The following is an 18,150-nucleotide window of genomic DNA, read 5'->3' as shown; positions in this document are numbered from 1 at the left end:
GGCTGTCAGTGGCGGCAGGTAGCGCAGCGGGAATGTCAGGATTGTCATCGGCGGCTGGTAGCCAATGACTGCCCTGACACACCCCTTCCCCCCGCTGCGCTATCAGCGGCGGCAGGTAGCACAGCGGGGGGAGGGTGTGTGCGTCAGGGCTGTCATCGGCTATCAGCGGCGGGAGGTAGCGCAGCGGTGGAGGGTGTCAGGGCTGTCATCGGGCGGATTCGGGCAGGGGCTCTCTCCCCATCAGCGGCGGCAGGTAGCACAGGGGGGGAATCAGGATGTCAGGGCTGTCATTGAGTGGAATGCAGGGCTCTCTCCCCATCAGCAGCGACAGGCAGGCAGCGCACAAGGGGGGGGGGGAAATCAGGGCTATCATATGGCTGCCATTGACCTGGTTAGTGCAGGGGCGTGCAGGGTCTCACCCTAACAGTGGTGGCACAGCAGGGGGTGTGTACAGTCAGTGCTGTCATTAGGCTGGTTAGGACTGAGAGGGCCCCAGGGCTGACTTATCAATCTGCCTGTCACATATCCATAGGGACTGCCCCTGCAGACTCTGCCTGGCAACATACCAAAGAGAAGCCATCGCATTAAGGGTGAGTTAATAATGTTTTTAACCAAATATAGGAGGCAAATTTTAAGTTAATAATTTTGTATGGCCCCCGAATGATTTTCTAAAAATCAAAATGGCCCTTGGCAGAAAAGAGATCCCCACCCCTGCTGTAATGTAAAGATAACAAGTCCCTAAAAAGGGCAGATTAATTTAGCTGCTGTTTGACTTGCGCGATCTGTTACCCTGTGTAAAGTGCACGGAGCTATTCAACTAATGGCCCTCCGGAGATGTAAGCAGAAATAAGGTTTAGCTGCTGCGTTACATATTTGCCGACTCCCCCGCAATGGCCAGGAGGCTCCTGAATATCAGGTGGCGCTCCCAGCCTCCCGCAGGAGAGGGCAAGACCTCTGGTTTGGATGCCATCCCTCGCCCTTGGGTGGTCCGGAGGGGGTCCAATGACTCAATTTGCGCTGAATAGAGACATCATAGCCTTGCCCCTGCTTTAAAATTCTGGAAATCTCTGCATTGTATGGCGGGGGCGGTGCCATGATGACGCGATCGTGCCACTACACCACCCCCTATTACCGTCGCGCCAACATGGCTGATCCCTACCTGAAGGAGCAGACAGGAAACCGGCAAGCATGCTCCGTTGGGGCTGTTCGCAGGTCTCTACTTCGGGCACTCTACACAAGGAACAGAATGCGCCAGTCAAACCGCAGCCAATGGATTTTGCCCCTCAATATACAAAACAGTACACACGTTCATATAAAATATATTTTAATGGAGAGAATAGTGTTATGAGAGTGTTCTTAATAAATGGGAAAGTTGCATTTAACTTAAATGTAATAGAAACACAAAACAAAGCCAATATTATTTTACCACTTTATAAATCCTTTCTTTCTTGCACCAGTACAAATGGAAATGACAAATCCAAACAGATAGACAAAACTTGATAGTATTTAATTCATTAGCATCAGAGGTATATTATCGGCTGGGGGGCAATATGCAAACATTTAATCGAAAGCTGCGATAGTGCTACTGGTGTCAGTTTTATCATCATCCTCCTCCTCATCATGTCTCTTTAAAATAGCCCTCCAGTGCTCACAAAATGTGGAAATGTGTTGTGACACAGCGAACCTGAGAAAACACTGGTGAAACAATCGGAATATGCAGGTATGCATCCTGAATATCCAGGGATACCATAAAATCTTCAGGTTCCAAAGCCAGTATAACTGAGCGTAGGGTCTCCATTCTGAACCTGGGTACCCTGAGGAATTTGTTCAGGAACCTGAGATTGAGAATAGGATGGTAAGAACAGTTTGGCTTCTGGACTAGAAAAAGGCTGTCCTCTTTGGGACATCGGGACCGGTACAATGACTCCTGCCTGTAGCATGGATTGTACCACCTGTTGAATAGCCAAAGCCTTGCCTGCATTTTTCGGAAGCCCTGTGCAAAAGAATTGATGGGGAGGCCTTCTGTGGAAAGAGAGGGCGTACCCCAGAGAGACCACTTCCTTCTGTCACGAAACTGTCTAGGTTTCACCTTTTGCCTGTTGACTTACCACTGCCAGCTGTCTCCATGGATCTGTATGTGTAATTTGCATTCCTTCCACAGTGATTATTTCACCTGGGTCCTTTCCTGTCTGTGAACACTGCTAGCCTTGATTGGAATCACAGGTGTAGTTCTGACTCAGTGCTGCAGAGATGAATACTCCCTCTGCATGTTGTGCCTTCCACCACTCAGAATGCTACTGCCAGACCACCTGTCCATATCCACCATGCAGACCAAGGGTATATATATCCTCCCCTGATAGCATTCTGGGCCTGAACATCTTGTTACTTCCATGGTGTATGGTTCGTGCTGTTCTATGTTCTAGTGTATCCCTGACTCCTGCTGACAGCTACCCCATGTGCATCCAGAAAACCTGCTACAGCAACCCCTGGTGCAATCCATAAAACCTGCTACAGCAACACCTGGTAGGACCAGAATACCTGCTACAGCAATACCTGTCAATCCAGACGTCTGCTAGCATCAGCTAATAGTGAGTTCCTGTGCTCCTGACCTTAGTCCTGTGCTCTGCTAGCCCTACTCCTGGTTGATCCCTGGCACCCTTGCAAACCTGCATCATGCTTTCCTGCTGTGGATCAACTCCTGCTCATTTTACCTACCCACTCCCTCCCTGAACCTAAAATCCCAAACCTACCCATTCCTTCCTGAACCTGTTATTCCCAATTACCTTATCCAGCCTGCACCTGAGTTCCAGCCGTGTCACACCATTTCCTGATTACCCTGTTTAGCCCTCGTCTCAGCATTACCCGATTTCCCTTCAGCCATTGTCACGTTATTTCAGTCCAGAGTCATGTTCCAAGTTCATCAGTTCAATCCACGTTATTCCAGTCCAGAGTCAAGTTCCAAGTTCACCAGTTCAACTCAACAAGTCATCCTGCCGATCCCAGTCTGGTTCCTCCAAGTTCCTGTCATTCATCATCAAAGGCAGTTCTCACTGCTACATAAATCTTGCAATAGAGCTATCTACGTCATCTGTGGTTCCAGTCATGTCGGTCTCCGTTGAATCCCACTCATCACCTGAGATAGGTAACTCACAGACACCATTCGTGACACCTTCACCCAGGAATCCGTGGTAGTTTGACAACAGTACTGGGCGAACTGAAGAAGTTGGGCCTCCCACCCTGGGGTCTCCCAGGAGGAGGCCCCATCCAGTCAAGCGGAGGGCTTGTCATCAGGCTTGCAGCCGGACGTCTGGTACTCCAGGGCTGCTTCTTAGGCCTGGCAGATTTCTTGGTGGTGGATGGCCTGGGAAAGGACTAGGGCCCGATAGGTCCGAGGACGGAGTCCAAACCCCCGAAGAGGCCGGAGCAGAAGGCAGAGAAGACGACTTAGCTGCTGCTAAGGTATTCACAATCTTGTCCAGATCAGGGCCAAACAAAACTTTACCGTCATAAGGCAAACATTCCAACCCCATCTTGGATTCTGCATCAGCTCTCCAAGAACGGAGCCACAGAGAACGGCGAGCCGCAATGGCCATCGAAGACACCCTGGCACTTAGTAGGCCAATATCCAAAGTTGCCTCATTTATATAGTTAGCCAAATCTCTAAGATTTCCCACCAGATTCAGCTGTTCCCTGGTAGCATTAGAGGCTAAGGATGTTTCAAGGCTATTAGCCCAACATTCCATGGCCCGAGCCACCCAGCAAATGGCCATAGGTGGTCTGCACGCAACCGCCGAAAGGGAATAAACAGATTTAAGGCATACCTCTACCTTCCTATCTGTAACATCCTTCAGGGACGACATGGAAGCCATAGGAAGCGTTGTGCTTCTTACCCAGCGCTTGACATGGGAATCCACCACTGGTGGAGTCTTCCATTTGGAAAAATAATTCTCAGCAAAAGGGTAAGCAGAGACTAGATGCTTCTGCTGATACTGTTGTCCAAGCTACTTCCAAGTGTTTCACCAATTGGTCAGACAATGGGAATGTAGCCTCAGTCACCTTTTCTTCCATGAAATATGCATGCCTAGATTTAGGCACAGGAGGCTCATCCTCCTCAATGATCAGGGCTGCTTTTACAGATTGTATTAGCCCTGTAATATATATAGTAGACTTGACCCCCACCTCCAGAGGAGGTAGCTCAGAGTCAGACTCATCCACAAGCAGTCCATCATCAGATGACACATCATCATCATCTCATACAGTATATTGCGACGATAGCAAGACCCTTTTAGCTGGTCTGTTGATATGTCAGCAGGAAGCACCTATCTCAGTCGCACCCTGCAAAATAGCAGGAACTGTATTAACCCACTGAGGGGGCAACACCTGTGAAGGTGTAGGAGGTTGCAGCAGGTTTTGCACTGGCAAAAGGTGCTGTTGCTAAAAACTGAACTGTGGACACATAGGAGGGCCTGCTAAACGCCCTGCAATCATTGTTCGTGCTTTTGCAAAGCACTCCCATGGCGGCTCCTGCTTGTTACGGCAAGGGATTCTCGGCATGGTGGTCGGCGGGTATTACCTGTGAGGTCACTATGGCGGGGGTTGCCTGCCAGTGGTGCTGGTGTTTGGCGTGAGGCTTTGGCTGCGCGTGGTTCTGTATGGGCACATTGTCATTCAGGGCTGATAAGGCCTGGCGGTGTTTCCGTTCCGTTTGGCATGGGCACCGCCATCTTGCCTTCTGACCATGTGATTCAACTGCCCAATCCTGGTGAATCATGTGTTCCCTCCAGCCAGTCATAGCGCAGCACGGGGTATTTAGGAAGGTCCAGAGCCTTCCTTCATTGCCAGTGCAACGTGTATCTCAGCCTAGCTGAGAGGGAGTTCTCTGTGCTCACCTCTTGTTACCTGTGTAAACGCTACCTGCCAGCCTGCTTGTCAACTCCAAAAACCCGCAGGACTACCCTGCATCCTCCACTACCTTTTCCCCTGCCTGAGTGCCTGAGCCTGCTGACACCCTGCACCCTGCCTTCATTTCACTCCCAGCTGGACTCATCACTTCTGCTTGTATTTATTTCAACTCACTAACATGCATACTGGACTGTTCTTATCTGCCACTTTCTGGACATTCTCCCATTATCATCACTACAGTAATCAAGTGCACTTCAGTGCTAAACCTGGACTTTTGCTTTTGCCATTCCCATGTCTTCTAATCCACTCATTAAAAATTCTACTTTTTTATTTAAATCTGCTTCTGTGTTTGCTCCTGTCACCACCCCGGGTCCACAACTAAACCAGAACATTACACTGCTGAATGGCAGAAGCCTCAGAAGGACCCGGGGCAGTGTAACACCGGAAACATAGCTCCTCTGCCCCCAACACTGCTGTACATTTTTTACAGAGCAGTTTAATAAGGGTTAAGTTGGTCATATCACTCACTGCCAGACATAGTAAAGAGGATCTCTTAACAGAGACTGAGTCTCAGCTCCGACTTGTGCCACACCCGTGCTTATGGCCCAGAATAGGTACAGGGATAGCAACAAAATGATAGTTTTTAGCAAATAAAACAGATAGAGCTAGCATACAGTCGCAAACAAATGCAGAAAACAATAATACCTGCACTTAGTGGCACTTCCTTAAATCAACTACAGAGGCTTAGGGGCAAATTTACTAAAGTGAGAGTTTTTAGAAGTGAGTTTTAAAAGTGATGTTGCCCATAGCAACCAGTCAGCTTCTACTTAACATTTAACTAGCACCTACTAGAAGATAATTGCTAGAATCTGATTGGTTGCTATGGGCAACATCACTTTTAAAACCAGAGGAGAGGTATGTAGGGGGACTCGTACTCCACACTGCATGTGGAGATCAGCGCCACACAGCCAGGAGAATGACCGTCGAATAACTCATTGGGAGGCGGAGTTGGGAACAGGATGCTGTCACAGATCAAGCCAGACCACAGTGGAAAGGCGTTCAGCAGCGGGGAGGAGTTGGCTGTTAGACAGGGAAGGATGCCTCCCCTGGCCTGCGTTTAACTCCTGGTACGCTGGAGTGTTCTGCAGAACTCCAGTCCCAAATCCCAGGCAGCTTAGTGTGGACGCAAGACTCAGTGCCTGGCCACACTTGCGGTCATCCCCAGGGTGTCCCCGAACCTTGGGAGCAAAAAGTCTGCGTCTCGGCACGCACCACCGCGATGCGTCTCGCTTACCTGCACCCCGTAATGTCCAGCCGCAGTCTAGGAATCCTCCGGGGTCCCTGCTAGCCAAGACCCTTGAGGCCCGCCGAGAGGCACGGATCAGTACCAGCGTCTCTGGACCAGCCTGGTCATGATGTGGCTGTGCGAACTTCCACTGGACTGTTCACGCTAACCGCACTTAGAAAAAACTTGAAATTTTCCCAATGCAATACAGTGACCAGACTCCGGCCGGGGGCGGGGTATAGAGGGAGGCCCCGTTGCATCCTGGGAGAAACTGCATGGTGCCCGGATGTCTTCGGTATCACCTATACCCAAAAGTTTCCTGTGGACCTTCTATGAACCCTGAAGTAGAAATTTTGGGATACCACTTTAAAATTACTGTGGAAGGTGCGAGTGGGAAAAAAAATCCAACTGCGCTCTTCTCACCACCCCCAGCATAATATATCCAGTGATGAGACATTAACCAGGCGCTGACTTGGTAGAACTAAAAAAAATAAAAATAATTATATATATATATATATATATATATATATATATATATATATAACTATAAAGACTTATTCTGCAGATTGAAACTCAATTTTGCGGCTTTCATATTGCTTGAACACATGTGAATGTTATTGTACTATAGGGTCACTGCATCTTTATTTATAACAAAGCACGGTCTGCACAGAGACCTATGCCCCTGATGCTAATGTCTCCTAATGATAATTATGGATATAACAGTCCTTAATGGTTATTGTAGAAGTCTTTGATGTGTTATATCTGTACCTTCAGGGAATACCAGTATTTCTACTTTATTTGTTACGCATTTTTGCTACACGATTTAGTCTCCTCCTTTTATAGTATCCTCCTGATTAGGATTTTTTTTAGTTTCTTAAGTCTACATTTTTTGTATCATATGTATTTTGTGATACACTGCATATGTATTTTGTGCTACACTATTTTTTTTTTCTCAACATGGGTGCAGCTGGCTATACTTATGCTCGTTATGTTACTTTTTTGTCTAGTCCTGTAGCTTTTTGTGCTCCATAGCCCTTTTTTATAGTAAGTGTTCCATTCAGCTACCACACACCGCTCACTGCCACCGGGCAGGTCTCGTGATAGGTCAGCCCCCCTTCTATAGATACGGCACACAGCTATATTCTGACTCCAAATCACTCCTGTACACGTGCTGTCATACTTGTGATTAATTTTGTATGCATTGCTGCTTTACACACGATATATTGTGGTTACGTAGCTGAACATAAGCAGAGCAATCAGGCAATCATATCCTTTTTATATCCATTGTTGTTTTTTAGCTTGGGTATGTCAGTTTTTACTGTCGGATCTGGTTGCCTGGCAACAGGGAGGTGCTTCCCGGAGACTCACTTCCGGTCTGACTTGCCAGATGTGAGGTGGATGCGGCCGTCTCGTGCATGGTGTGACTGTTGTTCCTAGATCAAAGTTGGAGAAAGGACCTCAGACGTCACAACCACGTGACCACTGCACCAGTGTTACCATCCACGTGGGCATAGATGGGGAATATAAACCTGTGGCGAGCGAGCCCGCGAGGGGACACTTTTGGCCCCCGTTCTGAACCTTGCCCCTCCCCCTTTTGTCGCGGGTCTCACATGGTTGTGACGTCAGAGGTCCAGTACACCACCTCTTTCTAGAACTAACCATTGTGTGACGGACCAGCAGACTGCAGTGGGGGTTCTAGAAAGGTAAGATGATATTTTTGTATATTTATTGTTCCTTGAAAAAGGGTCAATAAAGACCCAAATGGTATACATTTGGCTGGTTGAATTGTAAGTAACGCTATAATACAGTCCTAGGAGTGCCGCCCGTTGTGTGTGTGTGTCCCCATCTTTTCCACTGCTTGTGACACCGGAAACTAACAATGATTACTATGGGAATTTATTCCTTAGCGGATATTGGACCTCATTCAGAGGCGCTCGCGAAATGCGAGCGCTCGCTCTGAATGAGGGCGGCTGCTTCCATTTTCTGAGCCGGCCTCCTGGCCTCTCGCTAGGCTGTGGGTTACCACCCACAGCTTTAACGAGCGACCAGGATGATGGTCGCGATGGTCGGGGCTTGCGACGAGACCCTTGTGGTAGGGTCTCGTCTGAGCAAGCCCCAGAGAGCTTTCGGCTCTGGGGCCGCAAACAAACGGCAGGCATTCGCTTGGGAACGCCTCAGTTTGTGAAGCCACCCCCCCTCCACACCTACAAAACGGGTCGAGCTGTCGATCAACATCCTAATGATCAACATCGACAGCCCCCCCTTTTGTAGTGAGCCACGGAGCGAGAGAATTTCGTTCTCGCTCCGGGCTTGCGCACGTGCAGTGTGGCCGCTGCACGTGCGCACAGCCAAACATCGACCCGCTTGCGAGCGGGTCTGAATGAGGTCCATTGTGTAAGTTTTTGATGTTCCATAATGATATAGATTTCCACCACCACAGATTTCCAGTATTATGAGAAGATTGATGGTCTATGGATGTTCAGTAGCCTCTCAGGATGTCTACATATATTAATATACATTTTAGAAGTAATAAAGAAACCTCTGCCACACTCGATCTCCTTTAGTTGAACTGACACAGTGAATTAATGTGACACTATTAAAATAACAATCGAAAAATGTAAAAAGATTGCATACAGCTCACAGATAATATTATAACAAATACTGTTCTCGTTACTTACTTTTGGTTTCTGCAGAAACTGGGGGTTTATTTAAAATCTCTATTTCTTCATCGGTGTCTTCACTGCTGGTGCTACTGACATCTAGCACAATGTCCCTCTGCGGATCCACACGAAGGAAGTTTCTGCATTCAAATGTCAGGTGGCCCGCTAGACGGGAGACAGACGGGAGGCAAGTTTTTCACGCAGCAGCACTGTATGTTTTATGAAAAGTTCATTTAAAAACAAACAACCCCAAAAAATATACAAATAAAAAATGTTAAGCTGGGTACACACTAGATGGGACCTGGCCGGGGAACGATCATCGGCAAGTGCATGCACACTTGTCAATGCGGGCAGTGACGGTGGTGGCCATGCTGCATTTGACAGCATCGCCCTCGCCAAAGACATCCCCCGTTGGCCCTGCACGTAGGACCGATGGAGGATGTCGTTGATAACCCGCACAGTCAGCGACATAGTGGGTACACACTAGACAATGTGCCCGATATGCCGGTTCGATGCTCCGGATCGGACGACATATCGTCCAGTGTGTACCCACCATAATAATCCGCTCTCAGATGGTGTTGGTAATGTAACAAGACATGGGTATTGGTTTCAGACTAAATTTATCATCTACTATTACAGGGATGAGTTGATTGTGTCAACGTCACCATGTCGACATACAGCATGCCAACATGACGCAGAGTTTTCGGCAGAGTCATCTGTGGCCGGTGCGCTACTCATATCCCTAACCCTCCTCCAAAGTCTAACCCCAACCCTTTCTCCCACAGTCTAACTCTGGCTCTCCCCTCCTGCAGCCTAACTCTAACTCCCCCCACCCCGCACCCTAACCCTCCCCTCCCTCAGACCAACCCTAATCCTCCCCCCCCCCACAGCCTAGCCCTTACCCTTCACAGCCTAACCCTCACCCTCCCCTCCCGCAGCCTAACCCTCACCCTCCCCTCCCGCAGCCTACCCCTAATGTCAGTATTGTGCAGAATGTCAACATTTCAGAATCCAACATTGTGAACAGGTCGACATACAACAAATTCAATTGTTTATCGCTCCCGTCTAAAGCAACCACCAGCTGTTCAATTGTTTGCGTGACCAGCCCAGAGCTGTTCGCAACTGCCACATTCTCTCACCCTAATGCATGGGATTAGCTAGGTGATGGGCGTACTGCAGGTAAGGCGCGCCTGGCACTTGCGCCCAGCCCAGAAGCCCTACTTTACAAGGATTTCAGCTCGTGCCAGTTGGGTGTGAGCAGAAACCCGCGATTAGTGCAGCCTTTGGGGCTCATCACCCAAAACAAATGGTCACAATAGACGGGTGCTACTGGAGTGATAAACAATTGAATTGCTAACCATGATTGTCGACATTGTGACTGCATTCCCTATTATGATTAGGTGCTGTGAGATATGAGCTATAACTATTTTACGTTTAAAAGATTCATAGTGAATCACGTCATTGTTGCCTCGCTCCCTGCTTCACAATGCCATGGTACAGGGATGCAATATTTTCTAAGAAAGATCTTTAACTGCGGACTTCCATGGACAATCTCTGTTGGTTTTCACTATGTACTATGCATAACTCATTGCAAACACCTCCGTCTGCACTCTAGCACCAACATACAAGATGGGCAGCAAATATCTACAGTAGTGTGCATGTAAATTAAAGAATGGATACTTACGATAGCCGCACTTTTTACATCCTGCTCTGATATTATCCTTGTTTACACCTACAAATAATACACAAAGTTCCGTTACTTAAGACTGTATGTATAATAAAAAAAAAAGTAATCATTTTAAATAGTGAGCATCTCCTTTGCAGTGTCTTTAGCAACTTGGTTTTACAGTAGCATTTATTTTATCATTTTGTGTTGGGTAATTCCAATAAGTGTTGCAAAAGTCTTCCTGCTGCAGAAAACACAAAAGTTAAATTAGAAGTATATAGGTCATACTGCACGAATTACAGCAGTACTTGCCCTCCCTTTCACATTGATTTTTAATGAATGGGGCACCAACAGGGATCCTTACAAGTGGGACACAAAAAAAAATCAGTCTCCATCAGAGGAGTCCTGTGGTCCAGCGCCCTATTGCCCAACAGGTTAGAAAGAGGACTGGCAATGGGCACTGGGCCTGATTCACAGTTGGGAATAGAGTAATAGATCAAATTACTGCTCATCTTGGTAAATCCATGCTGCACTGCAGGTGGGGCAGATACAAAATGTGCTGAGAGCTTTAGATTACAGTCTGAGATTCTAAAGAGAAAACCTCCACAGTGACCATATGAATAACGCACAATCGAAGATCAGATTCCAGTCTGAATTTATTTGCATAATTAGTACGGTCTCACTCCAAAAGTTCTTAATGTACAGTAGGTATCATTTTTTTTTAACATTCAGAATAGCACATTTAAGCCAATAGCAGAGACACAATTGTTTTCATGTTCAGTGCACAAGGCCAGCAGGGTGGTGTTCAGGCATTAGTGCAGTAATTGTTAGGCCTGGGAGCTCCAAGTGCAGCAAGGCAGATGTGACTGGTCAGCCCATGAAGAAGCCACAAGCCCTATGTAATATGCTCTGTACAGAAACATGCCCTCTGTTGCACCCACCTAATGGGCTATGTAGTCTGTGGGGGCACCGAAGCTAGTGCCACTATACAGCTGGATACACAATATGGGTCTCATTGAGACCCGGTCGCAAGCGCCGATGCACTCGCAACCGGGTCGATGGTCCCCATAGAGCATGCGCACGACGGAGCTGGTTCCATCGTGCGCAAGCGAGAGACCCAGCTAGCGACGGGCGCTCGCCCCGTTTGCTGGGCGGGCCGGGGGCGTTCCCGGCCAAACGGAGGCGTTCCAGTCAGAACGCTTGCCGTTTGGGGGCGGCCCCACTGACATCACTGATGATGTCAGTGGGGAACTTCCTGCTCAAACAGAGCAGGAAGTTCCCTGGGGCTTACGAGTGCCCAGACCCAACCTTAGGGTCTGGTCGTAAGCCCCGATGGTCGCGATGGTGATGACCATCGCGACCATCACCCTGATCGCAAGCTAAGCTGTGGGTGGTAACCCACAGCTTAGCTTGCGACCTGGAGGCAGCACTTCAAAACAAGAAGTGCCCGCCCTCATTCAGAGTGAGCGATCGCTTCTTGCGATCGACTCTGAATGAGAGGCAATAAGCTCTATCATCCAAAATAATGATGTGACCAGAAGACATTGCTTCAATCTTTGATCTAAATGATGATCTCATAGGGTGTACAGGAGAAAACATTAATTGGATACAATCCCCTGACAGGATATATCGTTTTGTCATTAGGAAGACTGCATAGTGTGTATGCTCTATTGTGCGTGTTCTGGGATTTAGTGACATTGGGACGACCGTTGCATTTTTAGTTACATCGTATAGTGCAATGTTGGCTAACCTTGACACTCCAGCTGTTATGGAACTACATAACCCAGCATGCACTGCTACAGTTTTGCTATTAGGGCATGCTAAAACTGTGGCTGGGCATGCTGGGATATATAGTTCCACAACAGCTGGAGTGTCAAGGTTAGCCAACACTGGTATAGTGTGTACCCAGCTTAACAGCCAATAACATTCCAAGCACAAATGCTGCTGGGGCTGTGGGCACTCTTACCACTCTGGGCCTAAGACAGCTGCCCCATTCTCGCTCATCATAATCCACCACTACATGAGACTCTGGGTGACCAAGCTCTTTACCAACTGTCCTACACAGTAAACATACATTATACCAGTCATTCACAAGCCATGTTTTGCAGACAGTGGGATACAGGACAGATACAGAGAGCTTTGATGTGAAACATGCAGACTGCATGGAATCTGGCCCGTAGGCTGATCAGGCTGTTTAGCATGCTAGCTGGTTTCATTAACTTGATTAACCACCATGATATTCCACAGGCGTTCGATAGTTCTTATCGAAAGAGGATATTTGTGTGACATTTATTTCAAGTTAATGGATCAGAATGGTTTATACATTGTGACATACATGCTCTTCTACTCACAGAATAACCTACTGCTATTCATTATTATTAATAAAATAAATAATAAGAAAAATGAAAAGCTGCCACCTAACAGAAGTCACTTAAGCAAATATCACTTCAGCAGTAATTATACAATCAATATGGTAGTCAATACATTTAAAAACACACAAACTATTCACATTATAGAATTACATTACACATATTGACTTCGAGTAATACATTATTCATCCACTATATAATCATACATTAATATTTAAACCATGTCAACGCAGTTCTCATTCAGAATGGATTCAAATAGAGATTAATGATGACTTGTGATACTGAACAATACCAGTGCTTTAGACATGGAAAAAATTACTTTGTAATAAATTTGTTTTACCTTTGTAGATATTGTTTGATAATGAAAGAATGGAACACATTACAGCAACTAATTATGTATTAGTGCTCCACTCAACCCAAGGTAATCACTATCAATGGCGACCCTAGAGTATACACAATTACATATTTTATACTTAATTCACTAATTAATCATCAGGTATTCAGACAGCTTAAAAAGGTAAATACTTACACAGACACACAAGCACGCACGCACGCACGCACGCACGCACGCACGCACAAATATATCTATCTTATAAACACAGGTACAAACTGGCCTTCCATCTCTTAAAACCACCAAAACTGCCCTCACCAAGGTCACCGATGACCTCCTCATGGCCAATTTTTATTAAATTTGCAAAAATCTAAAAAAAAAACAAAAACACTTTAGCGTTCCCGCTAGGCTGTTTTAGCGGGAACCCTGCCCTCCAGAAGGAGGGCAAAAAGCGCTCTGCCCTCACAGCCTGCGGGTGCAGTCTTCACCCGGGGGACGCAGTGTCCCGCGGGTGGAGAAATGTGCGGTGACCTGGTTACCGCCGGAGAATAGAAGCCGGGCGCATGCGCTCGGCATCTATTCTCACTGTCTGCAGCGCTTGGGGGCTGCCCGGCGTGTCTGTAAGTGCCGGGCACGCCCCCAAGTATGACGAAAAGGGGACGAGTCTTATAGAGACGCCCCCTTTTCATGGCCACGCCCCTCTTTTGGGCGCACGCACAAAGTTGCCCTCTCTAGCTCCAGCGCCCTGCCTGCCGCCGGAGCTAGAGTGAACACTAAACTTTATATGTTGTCATTATGGGGTATTGTGTGTAGAAATTTGAGGACAAAAATGAATTTATTCCATTTTGGAATAAGGCTGTAACAACAAAATGTGGAAAAAGTGAAGCGCTGTGAATACTTTCCGAATGCACTGTAGAAGTTTTCAAAGCCACTGATTTCTGTCTGTTTTGTCTAAAGGGTTTAAAATGGCGATCGCGTTTTGCATTTAATATAATTACTGTTTTAAATCAAACCACTGTAAAATGGCAGCTTTGAGGACCAGACAATTACTAAACATAGCCCTATGACTGGTCCCTGTCCATATTGGAAGCTTCTATCTCAGTAGCTGCACAATTCTATGTAATATTCATGGCAATGGAGTTATTCTGTTTTGCTCCCACCATGATGTAAACATCTAAAACCACCCACCTGTTATGCCATGGCAATGACCGGGTCACTATTACTAAGATGAATAGACAGATTTATTTTCCATCACAAATATAGATGAAAACATTATAGAGGAAATCATTTATGTTTAACTCTGCCCAACATAAAAACAAAATCAAGAACATGCATAAAAGGTTATAGATGCTATAGAACTTGGATAAAAATAGACTGCAGTGGAGTGTTCAGAAAGCATTTGTTATCCACACATTTCAGGGGATTATTCAGCGGAGGTTTACCACTTATAGTCACTGCAAGAAATTTACAGAACTACACAATGACTAGGTGCAGACTTGAAAACAAACATGGCGTAGACACTTTGTACAACCAGACAACTGAAGCTTGGGACAGCAGCAGTGTGGATCCTATAGGATCTAGAAAAGAAGTGGATTTTCAGAAAAAGTTCACCCCTTTTTCTGTGGACAACGAGCGGGACTAGTCATCCGTATGTGAATGTTAAGAATCGGACAACAAGCCCCATCCAGGGGGAGGGGGGGAGGTGTGTGTGTGTCTGTGTGTGTACACCTTATATAACAAGGCACAGCAGTGACATTTAAACTAACTCCAATTTCAAGCTACATCATAGCCTCAGTTTTTTTCCTTAAATGCTTGCGATTACACCAGTGGCGTCCCAAGGGGGGTGCGGGTCACCCACTGAGGGGTGACACCAAAGTCTCGACTTCAGTGAGCAGTAGAATTATGAGCACTGCAAAAAGACTGGTCCCCTGGGGCAGTCCACATCTCCGGGACCCTTGGAGTTATTAAAACAGGGAGGTGGGGTTCGGGCCACGAGGCCATGCACCCTTTTTTTACAGCATACGGCAGGGACGCCACTGGATCACACCAATCTTAATTTGATAAAGCCAATCAACTTTAAATGAACAAAAAGTACAAAAATATAGCAAGTAGAGACCGAGGGCCTGATTCATTACAGATAGCTATTGCGATCACAGTTGCCATTACGCACGCAGTCTCACTGTGAAAATATGCTAATGACTGCAATCGCAATGTCATCGCAGCCTAACATAAGGACGCCCACTTTACCTTATTAATACTTTGCAAGTCTGCGAAACCATCGGAGTCCAAGCTGCGTATGGCACAGCAGTGGCCAATTTATGCACGCCCCCGTAACGGCGTTCAAACGCACTGGAAGACCTGCGTTTCGCCCAGGCGGTCACTTCCAGTCAATCATGGGTCTGTGTAGTCACTGCGATCGCAGTCTTCGCGCACTCCAATGCATAAGCAGAACACAACAATCGGCCAATTGCGTGTGTAATTGCAGTTGAGTTCGGTAATGAATCATGCCCCAAACCAATTAGACCCATTTATAGTTAAACTTAATATAAATATATATCATAGTCCAACAGAGAGAAAATGCGTATTACTAAAAATACCACCTAACATCAGAAAAAAAATGTAGATTACAAAATAACAAACACGGCAACAGCCAGAATCAGCAGCCAGTAACCTACTCAGGATAGAAATTAGATTACATAGGAAATACTAGCTTGTAGCTATGCAGCTGAAAACACAATATTACTCGTACATGTAAGAGAAAATGTTGGTTTCTCCAAAATGTCACAGCTGAGCCTTGTTAGATAAGAAAGGTTCCATTTCAAAGTCCCTTTTGAGTGCCTTCAAGCAATGCACACTCTAACATGTTCTTATATGGGTGCTCTCAGTCATAAATAGCAAAAAATTCAAATTCAATCCAGCCAAGACCAGATAAACCAGCACAGCAATTGCAGCATTAATAGAAAATCATCAGTCATAAACAAGCATCATTGAAGCATAAAAAAGCGCATCATGAACTATGGCGACAGCAGCATGATTTATGCTTCTCCCTCTCATCTACTCCAGTCCCCATTCCAAAGCACACACACAAAAATATGTATAAAATATTTATACAGGAGTGCCCATTTCTACCTTTACTAGTCAGTTACTCTGGTGGCTTGATAAAGGGCACATAGCTGCCCGAAATGTTGCTGTGACAACTCGCTGTATGGGGCAATAAACACTGTGGGAATTTGAGGATTAACATTGGAATTCTGTTTTCTTCTCTTGGGGGGGGGCTCCTAAGTCGTGGCATGAGAATACCTCGGTGAGACGCGGTAAGGCACATTGAGACTGAGCAGTGGACCTGATTCAGACCCGTTCGCCAAGCAGCATTCGCTCGCTGCCGGGCATTCGTTGCTCAGTGCGCATGCGTATAAGTCGCAGTGCGCATGTGTAAGCCAGTCACTGCGATGGGGAATCGTGCGCTCGTAACACAAAGCCAGAGCGCTACTTTGAGCGACAGATTTGTGGGTGGTTACAGGGGAAGGTGCTTGTAAACGTGGGAGTGGTTTTGTGGACACAGGCGTGTCAGGCAAACAAAACGCTGTTTAAAGGGCGCTCATAATTAGCAAAGTGGCGTCATGGTACACATCACCGGCATGTATTTCAGCCAGCACTGATCGCAGTGCTTGTGGCGGGGTAAGGCTACCTCAAGGGCTGCGAGCAGCTCCGATGGCTCTCGATGTTACCGATTAATCCTACAATTCCAGGAGATGACGCGTGTTGAGAGGGGAAAGGGGGCGTCTTTATACACTAGCGAGCGCTCAGTGCCGTAGCTCGCTAAGACATAGAGGGCGTCCTTACGCCACGCAGTGCGAGCGTAATATTTGAATATCTGGCCCCTTTTTGCCAGCGAGCGGCCGCATCTTGTGAGCAGTTCTGAATGAGCTCCTGTATCCACGGCATGCGATATACATCTTCACCACTCGGTGGCTAGTGCGCCACTGATTAAAACTACAGTGGTGAATAATACAGCAGTGGATGGATATGGCACTACAGACTACAAAAGTACAGTAAGAACCGACAGGCGGAACAATCATGTACAGTGTAAACAGTGTCTTTAGTACAGTACTGTAGTAATTCTACACGGCAGGCTATTCTATGAAAGACTGCCTGTGCGATTACTTGTGCCTATCGGCAATTTTGGCAGTGATGTGTGGCACTCACACAGTGAGGGCATGCCATAGAAATTAGTAGTGGGATTTGAGCAGCGATGTATGAAATAATTACTGAACTACACGTCTCAATCCAGAAAGTGGTGTCTTTGGATCACAAACACTGTCATTCGGCAAGCACACTTGCGGCAATGTTGCTGTGCAGTGACCGGCACTTACTGATGTGTACAGATTAGCGACATGTTGTACAAACACCTAGCAGCACAACAGTGCTGACATTGCTGCAAGTGTGCTGCAGAAGATGCACAGTCAGTTTGTAATTACAGACACCTCTTTTTTTGGTCTGAGACTTGGGGGTATATTAACTAAAGTGCGGGTATAGAAAAGTGGTTGTTGCCCATAGGAACCAATCAAATTCTAGCTATTTTCTGGAAGGTACTAGATAAATGGTAAGTAGAATCTGATTGGTTGCTATGGGCGACATTTCCACTTTGTAAACCCGAACTTTAGTAAATATACCCCTTGTAGTTGAGTGATGGTTTTTTTACAGTGCCCTTAAAACCCCAATGTTCTAAGACATGTCATCACTGTGTGAGTGCCGCACATCACTGCAGAACAATGTCGCACGGACCGGCACTGACTTTTCAAAAATGAGGCGTTATCGTGCTGATACGTGTATCTAGCATAATATACTGTAATAATGATGTCAGAACACATTTGAAAATTGTTTTTCAAAAGTGATGGTTTAATCCTTTATTACACACTCGATCCATGACGACTATA

At 46.5% G+C, this 18,150-nt stretch overlaps 1 protein-coding gene across 1 annotated transcript in view; it reads right to left on the bottom strand.

Moving 5' to 3' along the window:
* Positions 1–18,150, bottom strand: part of SREK1IP1 (SREK1 interacting protein 1) — a 99,785-nt gene that overhangs the window by 37,479 nt on the left and 44,156 nt on the right. The window contains exons 2-3 of the mRNA XM_088444063.1: positions 10,532–10,579; positions 8,866–9,012 (exon numbers count right to left, since the gene is read on the bottom strand). Coding sequence (XP_088300189.1) covers positions 8,866–9,012; positions 10,532–10,579 — 195 coding nt within the window. The remainder of the gene's footprint in view (positions 1–8,865; positions 9,013–10,531; positions 10,580–18,150) is intronic.

This window comes from Taudactylus pleione, unplaced genomic scaffold (genome assembly GCF_031769625.1).
Source record: "Taudactylus pleione unplaced genomic scaffold, aTauple2 ptg000345l, whole genome shotgun sequence".
Classification (NCBI taxonomy): domain Eukaryota; kingdom Metazoa; phylum Chordata; class Amphibia; order Anura; family Myobatrachidae; genus Taudactylus; species Taudactylus pleione.
The sequence above is the reverse complement of the archived record's forward strand: the minus strand, read 5'-3'. Positions and strand labels throughout refer to the sequence as shown.